Genomic DNA, 19,613 nt, shown 5'->3' on the forward strand with positions numbered 1-19,613 from the left:
CCTGGCTGGCTCTTGCGCTGGCTCTGGGGGCTGCCGAGCGTGAGGAAGGTGACTCCGGTGTGGTTTGTGTGTCCCTCGACAGGCGCCTGTGCCGGGAGCGGCCTCCCCTTCCACGGGAAGGCCGTCGGGGGGCAGCGAGCGGAAGCAGAAAGAGCCGAAGGAGAAGGAGCCCCGGGAGAAAGAGAAGAGCAGCTGTGCCATCCTATAGTGGCGGTGGGGGCGGGAGCAGGCCCTGCCTGGACTCAAGCACACCTCGGGCCCCGCCTGTGCCCCACGCCGCCGCCTGTGCCTCGCAGCCCCACAGAGACCGCCGGAGGGGAGGGAGGTCCAAGGCCAGCCCAGGGAGAGGAACCGGAGGCATCGCTGACGCTGGGCTCCAGCCAGTGCCTTGGTTGCCATCAGGGAAGCCCCAGCATCATGGAGGCAAGCTTTGGGCCTCTCGCGGCCCCATCACACACACCCCCCGACGCCTGGGGCCCGTTCCTTCTGATGGACAGACACTCTACTCAGCAGAATATTGGCCAAGGCTGGCTGAGTGCCAAGCGTGGTGGAAGAGAAGCCCTCAGCAAGGGGAACGGTGGTGGCTGGATCGTGGTGCCCCACCAAGAGACCTGAGCCCAGCACTGTGCTGCTCTCCATCGGACCGCTCTCTGCGCCGGAGGAAGATGGGGCTGGAAGGGGAAGCGGAGGTGGATTGAGACCCGGTGGGTGTCTGCCTTGGCCCTTCTCCCCGAAGAACGCGAGGCGAGTGCGGGCGACGTGTTTGCTTGTATGCCTTATCATGTGTACTGTAGGTAGGTGCCGTGTCCCGCGGGCACCAGCGCAGCTTTAAAGCACATCTGGGGCCGAGTGCAGGGGCTGCCTCCTCCCCAGGGAGCAGTGGGGGTCCTCCCGGTGTTGCTGGGCAGAGCCCCACTCAGGCTGGAGCAGGTGGAGGAGGGGTCTGTGTTCTGGCCAAGTCCCAAGGGCCACCCGCTGCCCACTCGGAGGCCGTGGCCCAAATTGTGGGGCTCACTTGTATATTTGAACTTTGGGAGCGGAGGTGGGGATGGTGGGGCCTCATTCTTTGTGGGAAAGACACACAGCTGTAAAAACTTGTGGTTGTATGTTGGGCCATCCAGATTTTATAACCCAGCGTGCTCCATCTCATATTTATAGGTTCCCGGCGAGGGAGCTTTTGTTGGATTTTACTGTTACTGGGATGGGGGGCCGTGAGCGCTTCCTCCCTCCCTCCCTCCTTCCTTTTGATAACTTTCTATATCAGTTTGTAGATGCTTCCGACAGACAGAACGTGCTGTACTTCCTAAGGCCTGGGCTCCCGCGCGTTACAGCCGGGCCTCCGTGTGACAATCTTACTCCTGGGGGTGGGAGAGGGTAGTCTAGCCAAACACTTCAGTAACCCATTTCTAACTCTCTGCCGTTTCCTAAAACTTCTACGTCGGAGGAGCCAAAACGTTGGGAGCGGATGCTCCTGTGCTTGCCCCTTCCCCGAGATGGAACGATTTGCCTTAGCCCCCTCCCCCCAAAAAACGCCAACCGTTTTGCTCTTTGTGCTAAGAACCGTGGTGGCTTCATTCTGACCCGGATCATGTCTGTCTGGTCTCTCTCGCCCTCTTCCGAAACCTCTCCTCCCCCCACTTTAGACAGTAGCGCCGACACCTCTTTGTACGGTTAAGCCTGAACACGGGATCTGCCACTCAAATCTTTTTTCTTTGCAAAAGGAAAACAAAAATCACTGAGGTATCTGTTTACATTAAGCGTTAAGTTTGTACCATTATGGTTTTTGTAACGTGCTGAACTTGGAAGATGTGGGGGAGACGCTTGCGCACCCGATTCGTTGTTTCCTTTAGTGCAGGCATGGGCCAACTTGGGCCCTCCCTCCGGGTGTTTTGGACTCCAACTCCCACAATTCCTAACAGCCCTAACAGTGTTGGAGTCCAAAACACCCGGAGGGAGGGCCCAAGTTGGCCCATGCGTGCTTTGGTGGCATAAATTGATGGTTTGCGTAGTACAATTCACCCCATAGCACCACCACTCGAGCACTGCCAAATACTTTTATAATTTTATATAACGGGAAAAAAGCACTTCATGTGTGTTAAAAGTATTGTTGAACAAAAAAATAATCATGTGTCTTGTTTTCGTCCTGGCTTGCATTCCAGTAGTGCCCCCTTCCTCCTCTCTTTTGCCTTGGTTTTGCCTGCCTCCCCCCTCCAACCCCACATCATCTCCTTCCCAGATTTTGGCTGGCCAGGTGCTTGGCTTTAGCAAGCAGGTAAAACTTTGCATGGATTGACACTGTGATCCGCAACCGGTCCTCTCTCTTTCTCTGTTGGATCTTGCCCACTTAGTGCAGCGGTTTGAGCCGAGAACTGTTGCCGCATTCCCTGTTGTTTCCTGTCTAATTTTATATATATATTATATATTATATTTATAATTTTTAACAGTCCTGAGTAACTTCTTCCTGTAATAAATATTGTTTCAACTTGAGCCTATAGTCGACTCCTGGGGAATGAGGAAATTGTGCTCAGGTCTTGCCGAGGCGCCTTTTCCTGTTTCGGCCCATGCGATGCGGTTCGGAGACTCAATGGAGGGAGGTGGGAATCATTCTCAATGGGGCTGGACTATAACTCCCAGCAGAGACCACTGTGGGGGGACGGACAGACCTTCTCTGGGACTGAAATGCAGTATCTGGAGGGCTCGCAACACACACAAAACTGCAGAGTCACGCCAGACTTCCCTGGAAGGGAATGGTGTTTTGTTGACAATATGGCTCCTTTAAAAAGAGCAGCTTGAGAAGGGCAAATGGAGTGAGACTTCCCAAAATCCCTGAATCAGTTGAGGAATGCCGTGAAAGGGGTGGGCAGGAGGCAGTGATGTTTCCCTAACATTGTACCTGGCCCACTTTGGTTTTTAGGTTCTATTCACACCAAAAAGCTTCAGAGAAAGATTTAAGTGAGGAATAATTTCCATAACAAAACATCAGTCATTTCCAACAACCCCTGTTCTGTATGACAGCCCCCCCTTAAATCAAGAGGGCAACCAGAACTGGAGCTTGTGAGAAGCCAGGCCAGGAGCCAATGCCTCATTTCCAACACTGTCCTCTGCCAAACGCTTTCAAAGGAAACGGTGTGCATGCAACTTGCACTTGTGTGTCCAACCCATCATTATGCAAGACTGGTCTCCCAACAGTGATAGGAAAGGATGTCCCTGATTCACCTCTCTTCCAGGCCCTAAGGTTGACCACACACACACACACAAACGCCTTTCACAACCACACCGGCTGCTGAGCACAAACCAGGCATGGGCAAGGAGGCCTTCTGGAGCGCTTTGCTGGTGCCTTACACCCACAGAAGGGAAACCAGAACTGTCACGAGCAATGCTCCAGAAAACCAGTTTAGAGGCAGGACCCGAAACAAAGAGGCAGCGTAAGGATTATGAAGGTTTATTTCAAAAGGTTACATTGGCCAGAATACAGATCCACTCAGTGTAACAACTTCTGCAAAAATAGGTTACATAATACTCAGAAACAAGACAACCAACCTTGTATTCTACACGTCATAAAGCCGGTGGTGCGCAGCTTCCGTTATCGGTGTGTTTTGTGGAGAGTAGTACCTAATTTTTAAAGCCCGACGCCACAGAACTACGGCTGGTCAAGTTAAAACTACTGGATGCAAAATAAGTCCTCTCTCTTTCTCTGGCTCTCTGTACAAGCAAGCGTTCAGGTGTTTTTGCTCCATGTTGTTCCAGAGCACCAGCGCTGCCGGGGGGGGGGGGGGGGTGCTCACCCAAAAAAGTACAGTAATGATCCAGAGCCCGATTGGTTGAACTGTCTCCAAAAGAGAGAGGAAAGGAATTACGCTTAAAAAAAGAAAGGTTTTTCTGAACGAAGGCTTGCTCACCAGAGATTTCCAATAAGTTATCCTGAAACCAAGGGGCGAGGGAGGGAGGAAGGAAGGAAGGAAGGACGGGGAGACGGTGCCGGTGCTCAGAACCGCCGTGGGGGCCCGCTCTTGAAGGGCTTGAACCCCGACCCGCTCCCCCTTGACATGGAATTGCCAGTCATCTGTACAACTCGGTTGATAGGTGAAGAATTGCTGTCAGGAGAGAAGGAAGAGGGAGTTACGGCCCGGAAGGAGGCAGCGCTCGCCTTCCAGAGAAATACACCCCACCAGTCCCTTGCCCACTTGGCTGCACTGTTTCCAGGCCTGCACACAAAGCGGTGGCCAAGCAAGTACCTGGAATGGGGGGACATCATGCCGCCCCCTCCGCGGCTGTCGCCCATCCGCCGGGCGTCGTGGTAGTTGCCCCCCTGCGAACTGGGCCCGTGCCACTCTTTCCTTGGTCCGCCGTCACGGCTGTGCCGCTCAACCACATGGCGGTCTTCGTTGTAATGCTGCAGAGGAAGGGGAGGAGGAAGTGAGCTATCTTCAGCCTCCGCAGTTGCAATGCCAGGCCAGAGGACACCTGTTCATTCCCTGGATTCCTATCAGGGAAATCTGCCGCTTTGCATTGAAGCCCTGGACCACATGAAGGAAGGAAGGAAGGACGGAAGGAAGGAAGGAGAGCAGCTCCTCTTCCCTGTGTGAGCTGCCTTCACGTTCCGCACTTAGAAGGCTCCCTCTCAGATCCTGCCAGTGGGAGAGAAAGGCTGCCTGCCACTCACCTGTCCTCCGCTGCCGCGCTCCATGATGCCGCGCTCGGGCTCCCTGCTCCCGTAGCCAGAGGCGCTGCTGCGGCTCCCAGTGGGCGCACTCCGCACGGCGTGCCCAGAGACCTCTCGGCCGGGCCTCTCCGGCCTCTCCCTGGGGAAAGGAGTCATGGTGAGGGGTGACGGCCGGCAAAGGGCGGGACTATTCTGCTTATGGACAGGCCTCAGCAGAGGTGGTCCCTCTCGAAGCTCCAACAATCCCGCTGCCCTGTGCGCTCACCTGCCGTCGCGCTTGTCGGGGTTGATGCCCGCTTCGCCCTTCCAGGAGCTCTGCCGAGGGGGGTTGGGCCCCCCGGGGTCCCTGGGGTGCCGGCCGTGGGGCATCTCGGGCCTCTCCTGGATGATGACGGTCCTGCGCTCGTCCCGGTCGCCCCTCACCTCCCGCCGGTCGCCGTCCCGCAGCTCATTTCGGGGCTGGGGGGCCTCCCTACGGGAATCGCCAAAGCTCTTGGGGTATCTCTCGAAGGCGGGCTCCTCGCGGCGGGCGGCGGGCCGGGCCTTCTTGCCCTCGCCTTGGTTGACAAAGCGCTCGCGCCTGTTTGGGAAGGCAGGAGATGCGTTCGGATTGTGCGGAGCAGCAGCAGAGCTCTCTGCCCACAGAAGGGCCTTTGGACCTCCGCTCTTTCCTCCCCGATCCCTTCACCCACCGGTCAAAGGAGGACGACTGGACAGCAGACCCCTCCGGGTATCGTCCCCTCTCACGGTGGTCAAAGTCGCTGAAGCGGTTCTGCTGACGGTTGTATTCCGACCCATGGCTGAAACGCGCCCCGCTGTCCAGGGCAATTTTTTTGCTTTCGTTCCAGTAGGCCTCGTCCCGCCTAAGGAAGGAAAGAGACGGGTCAGTCAGGTAGGTTAGTCAGTCTTGCTGCAGTTTCTGCCTTCTGGCGCAAGGAGACACACCGCAAATGGTTTTTCTGGACATGCTCTACACCGGCTGTGACGCCAAAGCCCCTCCTGGCTCAAGGCCGGAGGAGGACAAGGTCCAGGGAGAGGGAGAGAAGGCCGGCTGCACCTGTGATCCATGTCCCGAGGCCGCTTCAAGGAATTCCTCTTCTCTTGTTCGTAGCGAAGCTGTTGCTGCTGCCGCCTCAGTTCTTCTCTTTCGCGAGCGATCCGCTCCGCCTCCTTGCGGCGCTCCTGACCAGGAAGAGAGCAGCAAGCAGAGAATATTGGGGCAGGTGCTTCCAGGAAAAGCCATAGGATTGAACACTACTGAAGAACAATGCAGGCGGACTCCAGTGATTCTCAAACCTTTGTCCCCCAGACATTCTGGGCTTCAATTCCGAGATGTTCAACCCAATCTGGGGCTTTTGGGCAGGAAGCGTTCTGCTTCCCGGGACGGGATGGGGACTGGGAGAAGGGCCAGGGGTGCCCGCCCACCTGCTCGATCCGGATGCGCTCCCTCTCCAGGCGCTCCCGCTCCATCCTCTCGCGCTCCAGCTTCTGCCTCTCGATTTCCAGGCGCTCCCGCTCCCTCTGCAGGCGCTCCCGCTCCTCTCGCTCCTGTATCATCCGGATGCGCTCCCTCTCACGCCGCTCTCGCTCGGCCATCTCCCTCCGCCTGCAAGGGACAAGCGGGAAGGCGGTGAGGCACGAGGCCACGAAGCGTGGCTCCTCCTCCTCCATGGGTGGGTGGGTGGGTGGCAGTGGCTCTCAGCACTCAGGCCTGGCCCTCACCTCCGTAGCTCCACGGCCCGCCGTATTCGCTCAAGGCGGAGGATGTGCTCCCTCGCGCGCTGCTCCTTCATCTTCTCAAAGGGCACGATGTCCTTCCGGCCTCGGTAGTCTCTGAACATCTTGCCCTGAAGAAAGCGCTCTTTGTTTCGCAGCATCGGTGGCTAGACACAAGGTACAAAAGCACTGGCATCACTGACATGTTTTGACAGCAGGAACACAACCTCGCAGGGCACTATAAGCTCTCCAAGGCCCAACCGAGAAAGGAGAGGGCGAGGATGGTGCTCACAGGGCATCTAGGGATGCCTCCAAGCACAGCTCGAGGAAGCACCCCAGCGCAAGCCCACGGGAGCCCTCCCTCCTTCCCAACGAGCAGCCAGACTTACTTTCTCGAACCTGCCTCTCCTGATGGGCCTGGTGTGGACTTTGTCTCCCTTGGTTTGGTCTAGGATCACCATGTGACTCGGGCTTTTGACACCTTCAGGAAGAGAAAGAGCAGCAGACTTAACTACTCAAAGGAAACCTCAGGCCCGTACTACATTCTTTTGCTACGTCTACATATGTTCCAAGGATGTTTGGTTATGCTTTAAGGGTGGAGAGATGATTGGGATGCCTAATTGGGGTGAGGAAAGTGTTCCAGACCAGCAGCAGCAGCAGCAGCCAAAGGGTGTCAAAGGAGGGCTCGCAGGAGGAAGGGCTCCCCGTGTGCGCGCTATCGCAAGGGCCTCCCTTCCCTGCAGGGGCGCATCACTCCCTCGGAAGTGGCGCTAACACTACGAGGACCAAAGGCATGGCGGGAAGAGAGCGTGGGCACGGGTGATGGGATGGAGGTGCCCCGAAGGAACGGTGCTCCGATGCGTACTTTTGCGCTTCTTTTCCTCAGGCGTTTTAGGAGCGGGCTCTGGAGCCGGGCCGGTGGATCCACTGTCACTTTTCTCCTCTTTACCTTCTGGCTTTTTCGAGTCCTTGCTCTCCTTCTTCTCCGACTTGTCGGACTTCTTCTCTTCCTTTTTGGAGGGAGTCCTGCAGACACAAGACCAGAAGGCAGTGAGTGAGCAGCGGAAAAGGAGGGACGGCTGGGGAAAGTCACGCTCTGAGTCACTTCCTTTGGCCTGAATGCGGGATTCAAGCATATTCAGAGCTTTGCGTTGAAAGCGAAGCAATCTTATTGCAATGTAAACAGAAATACACGGCTGAGAGAACACTCTTTTCCTAGAGGACATATACTTAAAGAGAGTGTATCTGCTACATTTTATAGATCAAAGGTTCACTTTCTTTTACTGAAGTGGTACTTCTTTATTTACTCTCTCATATTCTACCACTTAGTTCAGTTTCAAATTGAGAAAAACCTCATTCGATCCTAGTTTAACCCCCTATTTTACCAAAGGCTGCGTCTCTGAGGTCACAGCGCACACATTTAATCTTGACTGAGAAGAAGGAGACTTTGCAAAGCAGAAGCAGCAAGCTTAGTGTTGTGTCCATTCATCAGCCTGATCCTTGGCGCACGAGCTTTTACCAACAGCAGCCACCTCAGAAGAAAAACTAAGTGTTAGCTCTTCTAACAGGATTGCGGCCCGACACCAAGAGAGCTGGGGACGAAGGCGGAGAGAGAGAGAGAGAGAGAGAGAGAGAGAGAGAGAGAGAGAGAGAGACGGGCAGGCAAAGACAAAAGCAGGATGCAGAAATTCTCTGCACACAACAGCATTAGAAATATACTGTTTGAGGGACAGGGAAGCCAATACATAGGAGAGGCATCAGCGGAGAAGCGCAACCTGCGGCGAGAGCAGAGGCCACGGCCGGGGACGGACGGAGGGAGGAAGGAGGCTCTTGCTTACTTGCTGCCTTTGTCGCTGGAGGCCGCCTTCTTTTCCCCAGCGCTCCGCCCAGAGCCAGATTTCTCATCGCTCTCCTTCTTCAGCTCTTTCTTCGAAGGATCTCCTTTGACCTTGTTTAAAAAACACAAACCAAGTTGCATTCTAACACTGATTACTGGTCAGAACACATTGCTGTGCTGGATATTTCTCAGACTTACTTTCTCCACGGAGATCTGCTGGCCGTGGAGCTCCGTGCGGTGAAGGTGGGCGATGCACCGGGCCACTTCGGTGCTGGACGACATGGTCACGATGCCGTAGCACTTGGCCCCGGGGCTCCGGGCGCTGGTCACCACTTTGGCCGACAGGACCTGCGGGAGGACGGAACACAGGCCCGAGTTATCACGGACGGACCGACAGGCACAGACTATAGTTCAGGCACGAGCCAACTTTGACCTTCCCTCCAGGTGTTTTGGACTTCAACACCCACCAATCCTAACAGCCGACAGGCCGTTAGGATTGGTGGGAGTTAAAGTCCAAAACACCTGGAGGGAAGGTCAAAGTTGGCCCGTGCCTGAGCTATAGCTTCACCTCACTTCACTATGTCTTTCTTGCCCCAAAGGAACATATACTATGGCAAACAAAGCTCATCCCTGTGTGTCAGCATTTGGATAAGCTACGTACTTTAACAACAGACCTACCTTCCCATATTTGCCGAAGAGGTTTTTCAGGTCAGCCGCTTTGGTGTTGGAGGAGAGCCCGCTGACCCACATGTTCTTGGTCGAGGAGCTGCTGCTGCCTCCGCTGCCGCCGCCTGAAAGAAGCAGGGATGCAAAGGAAAGGGCTTCAGCGCCAACAGGGAGACATTGCTAAAGCTGGCCATTGCCCACAGCCTGCTTTCGGTTGGCAAGGATGGGCGAAAACGTACCATTTAGTCTTGGCAGAGAGCACTCCTGAAGGAAAGGGGCAGGTTTACTCCGGGGCTCCGGGCGCTGGGGTGGCAGGCTTAACCATTTGGCCCCAGAGAAGTCTGCCCTGTGCCCGGTGCCACTTTCAGAAGACACAGCCAATTCCCAGCCCATTTTGGACAGATGGACATACGCCTCCAAACTGGTAAAAGGCAGCTGTTGGTGTTCCTAACTTGCCTATTCATTAGATATTTCATTGAAGTATCCAAAGTATCCACTGAAGCTAATGGCAGCTTAGTGCCTCTATTTCATAGCAAGCAAACGGGGTCACCCAGGTGCAGAATTATGCCACCTTCTTGCACCCTGTTGCATTGGCTGTTCAAGTCAAGGCTTGTTCGGCTTGGCTTCCCCACCCAAGAGCAGCTGGAGGGGCAGCAGGATACTTTTTAAACTGCTTTCCAGAAGCATCTGCTGGCCGAAGCCAAGGTAAGAGCAACACCTGCTTCTCACGCCTTCCCACTGGATGGCTCTGATCCAAAGGCAGTACAGGAGCCAGCGGCAAAGAGCTCTCTCTCTCTCTCTTTCATCCTTGCTGGGGAAAGCAGGAATGGCCGCAGGAAGGACCGGCCTTCCGCCCACTTAGCGGAACTTTAAAAACGTGCACCCAACCCTCCGTCCGTTATACATAACTGCTGTTTTAAGGAAGGTAATTGTAGGGTGTGTGGCAGAGGCCAAGGACAGCAAATGGCCGACTGCCCTGCCTCGGGACAGAAGCCTTGCCTGACACAAATTAAAAGAGAGTGACGGGTCAACTTGACAAAGTCTTGGCAACGGTCACAAATACTCTACCCAACCAAGTATTTTTAATACCAGCAAAGAGATGACCTTTGCTCTCACAAAGGGAATCATTTAATGTTTTGAGGTCGGATGCTTTCTGAAACGAGACTCTTGCTGGTCTCAAGGGCTTCTGCCTGAAATGGCGCTCCGCTCCAGAGATGGGAGACAGGCATCCCCTTCTGGGTCACAAAGGACCACGGGAGGGAGGGAGGGAGGGAGGGAGGAGCAGGAAGCAAAGCCCAGTTCTGTGTAAGAAAGCAACAGGGCCCACTAGAGCCTGAGCTCCTTTTGCCAAGTGCAAGGCCATAGGAGTTCACGACTACTGGGCCAAGAAGACCAGAGTCGTGCACAAACGTGTTTTTCCTTAAGGAAGATGGGCCGGAGCACCCTTCTTTCTGTACTTCCCCCTTTCCCCGTCCCTTAGGGTCCAAGCAGAGGTTCCTATTCAAAGCCCTTGGGCCTTCCTGCTCAGACACAGAACTCAGAGATGGTTTAAAACATTGGACTGGAAGGAAACACTGCACCAAAAGGACTGAAGTACAGTAGAAGCCCTTTTCTTTAAGGAAGATGGGAAACCCATGAAGGGCTGGAGTGTCTATTTATTTATTTACTATACTTTTACCCTGAGCTCACTCCGGAGGGGACTCAGGGCGGCTTACAACATGGCAATAATTCAACGCCGTTTTAAAAAATTACAAAGAATTACAGAAAAGTCTTTGCTTTTTCCTCTCCCCTTCTACTCTCTGGATTCAGGCAGGGCTTCCTTAGGCTTTCCTGCTCGGATAGATAAGAACCAGGGGTGCCGTGCAGTGACAAACTCTGGGCCACAACCTCCCCAAACCAAAGTGTTTCCTCACCAAAGGCCAAAAAACAACCAGAGTCAAGCTCACAATATACCTCACAACCTCTGAGGATGCCTGCCATAGATGTGGGCGAAACGCCAGGAGAGAATGCTTCTGGAACATGGCCAGGCAGCCCAGAAATCATCCAACAACTCAGTCAAACTGCGTCCATTGAGAGAGGGCTCTCTTCAAGAAAGCCCCCACCCCAAGTAAAGAGCCTCAACAAAGCAAGGAAAAAGGAGAGATGGAGAGGAGGAGGAGAGGAGCCTCATTCTCCTGGTCGGCTGCAACGCGGCAAGGGCACGTTACCTTTGTCATCCTTGGAGGCAGTCTTGCTGTCTTTGGATTCCTTGGCGGAGCTACAAGGAGGAACAAACCAAAGGAAACTGAGCAGGTGGAGCGTGCCTGTGGAGAAACTTAACACTCTTAAGCCACGGTGTCATTTCCAGAACAGAAATAAAAGGACAAGGGGAGGAAACAAAAGCCGGGGGAGGAAGCAGGGCCGACTCTGATTGGAGGAGAGGGGCTTTCCCCTCATCATGGCGTCTGGCACTGATTTTTTTTTCCCCAGAAGGCCCGAAGATCTAGGTGTTCTGACAAATATTTTTTTGTTATGCAGTGGATCTATGGCAATCTTCTCCACATTTCAGGGCTGGGACTTGGCTTCATTTTGGCAGCTCTTAGGAACAGAAAGAGTTGTTCATTACCATCACAAGGGCACTTAAAAATTGACTATTTGAAAAAAAAAATACAAAACAACAAAACGCTGTCAATTCGGTCAAAGCAGGACAAAGCAATGTATACGAAGATCCCGATTGTGTGTGTTTTTAAATATATATAAAAACCACAGGTAAGTTATGGCCATCAAAACATGTCTACAGGCAGGAGCATAGGAGACCAATTACAGGCTTCTTGCCGCTACCCGCTCAGAGAGATGCCTTATGGGATGTGCTGGCAGAACCTTAAAGAACGGACATAGAAAGACCAACCTCTTTGCTTGCCCAGAGGCCCCCGCAGACGAGGGACCTTTCTTCAAAGGCTCCTTGTCTTTGTCTCCAGGTTCTGCCTTCTTCGCGCTCTCCCGAGCTTCCTTCTTGAGCGGGTCCCCCCTGGCGCCGGGGTCTTCCTTCTTGCCATCTTTATGGTTCTCGGTCATCTCATAGTCTTGGCCTTCCTCCTCCTCCTCCTTCTCCAGGCCCGGCGCATGGGCGTCCTGCCTGTCTTGCGGCTTGCTTGCTTCTGAATCTGTAACTTTCAGATTTTTACCTGTTTCGAGGAGGTCATCCCCATCAAAATCCAGAGTGATGGCGTCTTCGGCCTGGATTGTGACCGAAATGTTATCCTCCTCGGCTTCTTTCACAGAGATGTGAGCGTCCATCTCTTCTTGAGCCTCAGGGAGGCTCTCTTCTGAAGGAAGGGGCTTAGATACTTCTTGTGTACCATCACCAGAACCTGCTTTATCTAGGAGGATTCAACAGGAATAAATATGGCAAAACAAGAAGTTTAAACATTTTTCATAAGCACAAGCTAGACGAGAGGACCTAGAAAATACAAACCGGTTATTAGAACTGACCGAAGGTTAGAGGAAAAAAAACATAAGGGGCATTAACACATAAACCAATCCTTAACCCAGGATCACTCATTCCATCTTCATGGGAAACATAGGCTCTTTAGGGAAAACACTGAAGCTGTTGCACAAGCAGGCGTGCACGGCCATTGGGTGCAGTGGAGGCGTTGCTTCATGGTCGTCCAGTGAGCGGCAGCTGAAGTCAACGCAACACACTCCCAATGCACAAGCCTGTCCGTCTTCCAACGTGCGTCTGATCGTCCAGAGTTGCGTTGCCAAGTCCGTCATGTCCGGCAACGTGCTTGTCTTTGCGTCTCCTTCCCATCTCTTGCTTGCCAGCTGTGACATGGTGAAGGTGTCTTGCCGAGCGTGAGCAAAGTCCACGAAGGCCTTGCCGTCTTCATCCGTGATCCCTGAAAGAGGCCAAGTCTGTCGCTCGCACCCCAAGCGAGTCTCATCCCGAGGCTGGAGCCACAGCGTTCCCATGTCCTTTAGTCCGCCACATGCAGCGTCCGTGGCACGCTCTCCAAAGGACTTCTTCAAGGGACGTGAGGGGGGATTGTGTTGCCGGTTCCACGTCCCTCGGTGCCAGTTTCCAAGGCGGGATGGACCAAACTGCTTTGTCCAGCTTTTGCAAAGTTCCCGTGAAGCGTGAGGCGGCACTGCCACCATGGGAAGGAAGTCTGGTGTGGTACTCCAGAGTCTGAGTCGCTTTTGGAGTCAATCTTGCAGAAGAAGGCTCCTTTCTCCAAAGGCACTTATGGCAGCGCCAAGGAAAGCGAGGCATCCAGACTTCGCAGGCACACAAGATTCAAATCCAAGGAGTTTGGGGTCTTGAGTCCCCTCCCACAGCATTTGGAAGGCTTGTGTGCGTACGCAAAACATCCGTTGATAGAAGCGATGGGTGCTCACACCATTGGGAGGAGAAAAGGCCGGCTGAGAGCACGGATCCAGCCACTCTCCTTGGCAGAGGCGACTGTGACAGATTGTGTCCAATTGGAAAAAAGCTGAGGAACCTGTCATTTACAAAAGGCAACCTGAAGCACGTTAGAACACAGAAGCGCTACTGAACCTTAAACATACCTCTCTCATTCTCTTCTTCGCCATCCTGTGAATTAAGAGACAAAAAGAATCCAATGAGCATCCTGGATGAGGGCTTTCGGAAGAGAACACAACAAACATCAATTCAAAGGCTTTGCTATTCAAGAGGCCCAAAGGCAACTCCGTTTTTAGATGGTTCCCTGTTACTCACAGTCGACCACCATTCTGAAACTTTGTGGCCCGAGGTTCATGCTGGATGTGCCTCTAATGGCAGCAGCATCCTTCACTTGAGCTCACCCCGAACTTTGCACCTGCATGCTTCCCCACATCCCAACTCTTTTCAAAGCCAAAGAGCCTCTGCTTTAAGGTAGGTCCACACTGGCGGGACACCAAGGCCTCACCTCAGTAAAAACAGGCCCAATCATTATCGTAAAGGCATCTCCCCAGTAAATCAGGGGCAGATGGGGACTGCAGCTTTTCCTGCAAAAGCTATGGAATCAGACCCAAGATACTCGGTGCCATGCTTGATGCAACTGAGAGTAGTCACAGGGCCCTATTTCTAGAGGAAGGAGCCTTCCCCAGCACTCTCCAGGAAGCATGACCAGATTTCTATTCAAGATTAAGAATGTTTAGAAACTCACATGGGTGGTGAAGCCATCCTCTTCCGCATCTTGGACGCTATTGCCCTGAGAGGAAACAAACCAAGGAGGGCTACATGAGTATGGACAACAAACACAGGGGCGTGAGCACTACGGGGAGGGGGCTGCTTCTGCTTACAATTTCTACAGAAGAGGAGCATTTGCCACCAGATCTGCTGCAGAGAAACAAATCTCTTAAGCTACAACTGCCCTGCAAAAGCCTTATTAGCTACATAACGGTGCTGCTGCTGTTGTTATTGGTGTTATGAGCCTACAAGTCATTTCTGACCTATAGGGACCAGAGGACCAAATCTGTTCAAAGGTTTGCCTCTGAGGCTGAGACAATGTGACATGTCCAAAGGCCCAGCAGGGTTTGGCACCCAAGTCTCCCAGCCCACAGCAGCACACTCTGCTGGCTTTTGGTGGCTCCCAAAGGTTGAGACTCTCCCTGCTTGTTTTGTCTTGGAAGGGGAAAGAAGGCCAAAGTTTTAGGGAACAGCAAGTTAAAAAGGGGTTGAAGCAACACCCCCCCCCTACTTGGAATAAATCCCACCCCCAGACCCTGTTTACCTCCACTGATTCACCACTGTATACATAGGCAGCACCAGCAGGAGAGGGGGATGCATGGGAACATCTCAAACCAGGCATGGGCCAACTTCAGCCCTCCCTCCAGGTGTTTGTTGTGGGAGTTGAAGTCCAAAACACCTGGAGGGCTGAAGCCTGCTCATGCCTGCTTTAAACATTCTAGAACACCCTTTTTTTTAAAAAAAATGTCAACATGGTACACAGGAAAAGACCACAATGCTCAAAGAGTTGAATTGTCAGAATGAAACCTGTGTGCTAGAATACACATTGCCCCAAAGAATCAGAATAACTACAACACTTCAGGAACAAAGTGTTGTGACTTGAGACTGAAACCAGGGAAACTCTGGGGCCAACCAAAGCACCCTTAAGAGTTGTGGCGCATCTTGAAGGCTAGCCCTCCTTCCCTAATCAGAATAGGTCTCCCTACTGATGCTTGTCTTCTGCTGCCCTGGAGACTAGGACTCAATGGAGCCATGGCTTCAAATGGCAGGAAAGCAGATTCCACTAAGAAGAACTTCCTGAATGGAAGAAGAAGAGCTGTTCAGCAGTGGAACTCTGTCTCAGAGTCTTGTGGAAGCTTGCTCCTTCGAACGCTTTTAAACAGAGGCTGGATGGCCTTCTGTCGGGGGTGCTTTGTGCTTTTCCTGTAGGGCAGAGGGTTGGACTGGATGGCCCACGTGGTCTCTTCCAACTCTATGATTCTGTGAACAGCTCCTGGTCAGCATGAGACAGGGCAAATACTGGCAGGCAGTGAGGAACCAGCGCTGCTCCCAGCACTCTCGGGCGGAGGGGGTTTGGTGGGGTACCTGGTCCTGGGAGTCCTTCTCCGCCTGCCCCGGACGGGCCTCCTCCTTCTTGTCCACAGCAGGCGAGGCGGCCTTCTTGTTCGAGGAGGACTCCTCCTCGTTCTCTGCAAACTCTTCTGAGTCTTTCAGCTCCTCGTTTCCATCCTGATCACTGGCTTCCAATTCACTCTCCTTTCAAAGTGAACAAGAACCGATGGGAAAACTAGTGCACATCAGAGGCTTTCGAAGCCAGCAATCAAGCCTCCGCATCAAATGGAGAAAGAGCCGGCACTTGCACTGAATTCATACCAGGCTTTTTGTTATGGCTGGTGCAAATTTAGGAATAGCAGCCCCCTATGCGGTTATAGTCCCATAAAGTTTTTGCTCAAAAGGATGAGTGACGCTCAACTACGTCAGAGGTGCCACTAACCCAATAGCACTTCCCTCATGTATCTACCTTAGGAGTACGGTACTAATAAGTCAACATTTCTCCTGACAGAATTACCTTGGCCAAGGAGTCCTCTTCTACCGAGGCATCGCCACTCAGTTCGTCCGTTTCCTGCTTTTTACCTGGGAGACAGGACAGGCCAAGCACAAGGCTGCATTTATAACCGCTTTCCAAGACAATTGCCCGCCAACCACAAGCCTCAAAACTGCCGTCAAGCAGATCAAGAACAAGCTTAAGAAGTTTTCATCAACAAACACATACACAACAATGTTGAAACACACACAAGAAGCACCATCCGTACCAACAGCATGTTTAGCTCTGTAAGTCAGCCATTTCCCAGATGCCTGGGCCAACAAATCCCATGATCACTAGTCACCATTAAGTTAATACAGCTGTCATTTGGTACTACATGATCAAACCCCAGTCTCAAGGAGATCCCAGCAGAGCAGTAGGAAGAACCTCCTGACTGAAAGGTCTTTCTTTGGAGGCTTTTAAGCAGAGGCTGGGTGGCCATCTGTCAGGGAGGCCTTAATGATGCATGTCAGGAGGAGGCCGGTCTAAATGGCCTATGGGGTCTCTTCTGCCCCACTTTAAATAAATAATAATAAACTTTATTTTTATATCCTGCCCCATCTCCCCGAAGGGACTCGGGGCGGCTCACAACAGGGACAAGCCCGAAACAACAACACAACATATTTGACAAAAACTTAAAACATTCCAACGATACACAAAATAAAATACAGTAGAGTCTCACTTAACCAACATTCACTTATCCAACGTTCTGGATTATCCAACGCATTTTTTAGTCAATGTTTTCAATGTATTGTGATATTTTGGTGGTAAATTCGTAAATACAGTATTACTACATAGCATTACTGCGTATTGAACTACTTTTTCTGTCAAATTTGTTGTATAACATGATGTTTTGGTGCTTCATTTGTAAAATCATAACCTATTTTGATGTTTAATAGGCTTTTTCTTAATCTCTCCTTATTATCCAACATATTCGCTTATCCAACGTTCTGCCAGCCCGTTTATGTTGGATAAGTGAGACTCTACTGTAATGGACAATACATTAAAATCCAAGCAGATAAAATCAGAGTAATTAAAAGCAAACCAGTGGGGACAGGTTTCATAAAGTGCTGTCTTTCTTCCTTGCCCAGTAAGGAGATGAAAAGTATCTATTGATGTTATCAACTCGATCTGGGTTTTCAAACAGGACAATTAGTTCTAAAAGTGGGCTTTCATACCTGCCACATTCAAGCCATGGTTTGGTTTGATAAAGGTATCATGAGCCCCATAGTCTATGCGAAATAGACGTGAAACCAGGATCTGATCAGCCCTGTGGTTTTATTGGAGGATCCTTCAGTCCTGCAATGACCAGCGAACCATCCCATTTGCAACATGCATAGATTTATCATACAGGCTCTAACCTTTCCCTTTGGTCGGTTTCTTGTTTGCTGTGTCAACGGAAACTGCTATTTCAATATTATCTGGGTCTCCGCCTTCCTCTTCAAGAGCCTAAAACGAAGCAGAAGCACCCAAACATCTACATTGAGGGAAACTCAACCAAAATAATAATAATAATAATGTATTTTGTGTCCTAAATTTCCACGAGGAGCAAAATCCAACGTTTCAGTTGCCAAGAATTTACATTAAGAGAAACTCAACCGGTATAATAGTGATGTCATTTTATTATTGAGGGAAATGTAATAACAAGCATTATTATCGTTACTGATTGAGGTAAAGGTAACAATAACTTCCATAACAACAACTACAATAATGATGTTATATTATCAAGGGAAACATAATAATAACCCTCATATTAAGGTTGGACAAAACCAACCTTTCTGGTCCCAATCATATTAATATTGTGCGAAGGGAGAGGCCTGTCCTAAGCTCAACCTAAGCAATAACAGTTTGCATAATAATACTTAATTTGCATAATGAATGACAATGCTGTGTGAGGGGAGAGGCCTGTGCTGAGCGCTAGGCCTGAGTGAGGCCTGCTTCCCTGACCTGCTTGAGGCGGGCGACGAGGACCGTCTTGACTCCGCCGGCGTCGAGGCTGCGCCGCTTGAGCTCGGACTTGAGCTCGATGACGCGCAGCTCCGCCACCTTCTTGCTCTCCGTCGCCGCGGAAGAAGACGACGGCGACGACGACGGGGAAGAACAAGAGGCGGCGGCGGCGGCGTTGGCGGCCATTTTGCGGCCCTTTCCCTCGCACAAGGCCGCCTCGCCGGGCACGCCCCCTTTCTGACGTCGGCGCCCTCGCCCCTCGGAAATACCCGGATGCCAGGCTCTGCGGCTGCGCAGTGAGTTGGCGCCCGGGGAGGCCCGCCCGGAGGGAGCGAGGAAGCGGCATCCACGCATGCGCGGGAGGAGAAGGGCCAAGAGAGGGAGATAGAAAGGGGCGGGGCTCCCGATAAGACCCGCCCCAAAGCCCCGCCCTTCCCCTCCAGCAAAGCGACATCTGTAAGAATTATTATTATATATTATATCATATGGTATTATATTGTATTGTGTTATGTTATATTGTATTATAGTCTGTTGTTTTGTATTGTATTTCATTGTATTGTATTAAACCTCCTCCACACATACACATTTTTCACTTTTATTCTATGTACTGTATAGATTAAAGGACTCTCTGCTTCTCTGCAGCAAGGCGGCGGCAGGGCTCCCTTCTGACCAGGAGGGGGCGCTCCAGGTGCCATTGCGGAAATAGAGCCAGCCCATGCGCATGCGCCTCTCTGAAGGCGGCTCAGGGGAGGCAGCTGCTTCTAGGCCGAGGGTGGCTTGGTTTGCACACACCGTACACTTCCGGTTCCTTATCGCCTTGCCAGAGTCCTCCAAAGAACGCCTTTGCCTCGCTTGGCGGCACGTCGTAACTCCCTGCTGGCTTATTATTGTGTACTGCAGCTGTAGGAGAGACTGCTTTCATGGTTGGATTTCATGCCATGGACATTACAAATTATTACTAACATGACTCCATTCATGTCATGGATATAAAATATATATGTCCCAAATGTGTTATATTGTACTATGTATATAAATATATGTAGACAAATATATAATATTTATATATATGCACACACAGTTTATTACTAACATGGAGTCCTTCCATGCCATGGACATTACAAATTATTACTAACATGACTCCATTCATGTCATGGATATAAAATATATATGTCCCAAATGTGTTATATTGTACTATGTATATAAATATATGTAGACAAATATATAATATTTATATATATGCACACACAGTTTATTACTAACATGAGTTCTTCCATGCCATGGACATTACAAATTATTACTAACATGGCTCCATTCATGTCATGGATATAAAATATATATGTCCCAAATGTGTTATATTGTACTATGTATATAAATATATGTAGACAAATATATAATATACTAGCTGTGCCTGGCCACGCGTTGCTGTGGCAAAGTGGTGGTAGTATTGGTTAAAAATTGTTGTGTAATTTTTATTTGACGTTATTTGCATTTTTTAAATTTTATTGTAAGTTATATTTTTATTTATTAGATTTTATTATTTTCTTGTATTATTTTTAGTTATTTTCTGTTATTATAGTATTTTATTGTATTAATCTTTTATTGTAAGATATCTTTTTATTTATTATATTTTATTATTTTCTTGTATTATTTTTAGTGATTTTCTGTTATAGTATTTTACTGTATTAATCTTTTGGTGTTTTTAATTATTTTTTAGTGTTTTTTATTATTTTTTATTGGGTTGCTAGGAGAC

At 50.9% G+C, this 19,613-nt stretch overlaps 3 protein-coding genes across 5 annotated transcripts in view; 1 reads left to right on the top strand and 2 right to left on the bottom strand.

The window, feature by feature from the left end:
• The window catches only part of mindy2 (MINDY lysine 48 deubiquitinase 2), an 8,671-nt gene extending 6,184 nt beyond the window's left edge, over positions 1-2,487 (top strand). Inside the window, exon 9 of the mRNA XM_008121581.3 lies at positions 83-2,487. Within this exon, the coding sequence (XP_008119788.2) occupies positions 83-208 (126 nt within the window). The 3' untranslated portion in view covers positions 209-2,487. The remainder of the gene's footprint in view (positions 1-82) is intronic.
• Positions 1-19,613, bottom strand: part of adam10 (ADAM metallopeptidase domain 10) — a 66,504-nt gene that overhangs the window by 34,346 nt on the left and 12,545 nt on the right. The gene's annotated exons all lie outside the window — the stretch shown is intronic.
• sltm (SAFB like transcription modulator) lies at positions 3,427-18,237 on the bottom strand. Of its 3 annotated transcripts, none has more exons than XM_062963296.1 (21): positions 17,864-18,237; positions 17,278-17,365; positions 15,902-15,966; positions 15,418-15,588; positions 14,030-14,074; positions 13,431-13,455; positions 11,770-12,241; positions 11,090-11,139; positions 8,895-9,007; positions 8,415-8,564; positions 8,218-8,327; positions 7,329-7,405; positions 6,769-6,860; positions 6,386-6,546; positions 6,089-6,269; positions 5,721-5,845; positions 5,356-5,526; positions 4,929-5,243; positions 4,664-4,802; positions 4,236-4,393; positions 3,427-4,094 (listed from the first exon to the last, which is right to left on the bottom strand). In XM_062963296.1, exons 1-21 carry the CDS (start codon positions 18,215-18,217, stop codon positions 3,986-3,988), a joined length of 3,171 nt encoding a protein of 1,056 aa, XP_062819366.1. In that variant the 5' UTR covers positions 18,218-18,237; the 3' UTR covers positions 3,427-3,985. The 3 variants fall into 3 exon arrangements, with proteins under 3 accessions (XP_062819366.1, XP_062819365.1, XP_062819367.1); XM_062963295.1 differs by having other exon boundaries at positions 7,245-7,405; XM_062963297.1 differs by lacking the exon at positions 15,418-15,588 and having other exon boundaries at positions 7,245-7,405.

Source organism: Anolis carolinensis, unplaced genomic scaffold, assembly GCF_035594765.1.
Source record: "Anolis carolinensis isolate JA03-04 unplaced genomic scaffold, rAnoCar3.1.pri scaffold_11, whole genome shotgun sequence".
Classification (NCBI taxonomy): Eukaryota; Metazoa; Chordata; class Lepidosauria; order Squamata; family Dactyloidae; genus Anolis; species Anolis carolinensis.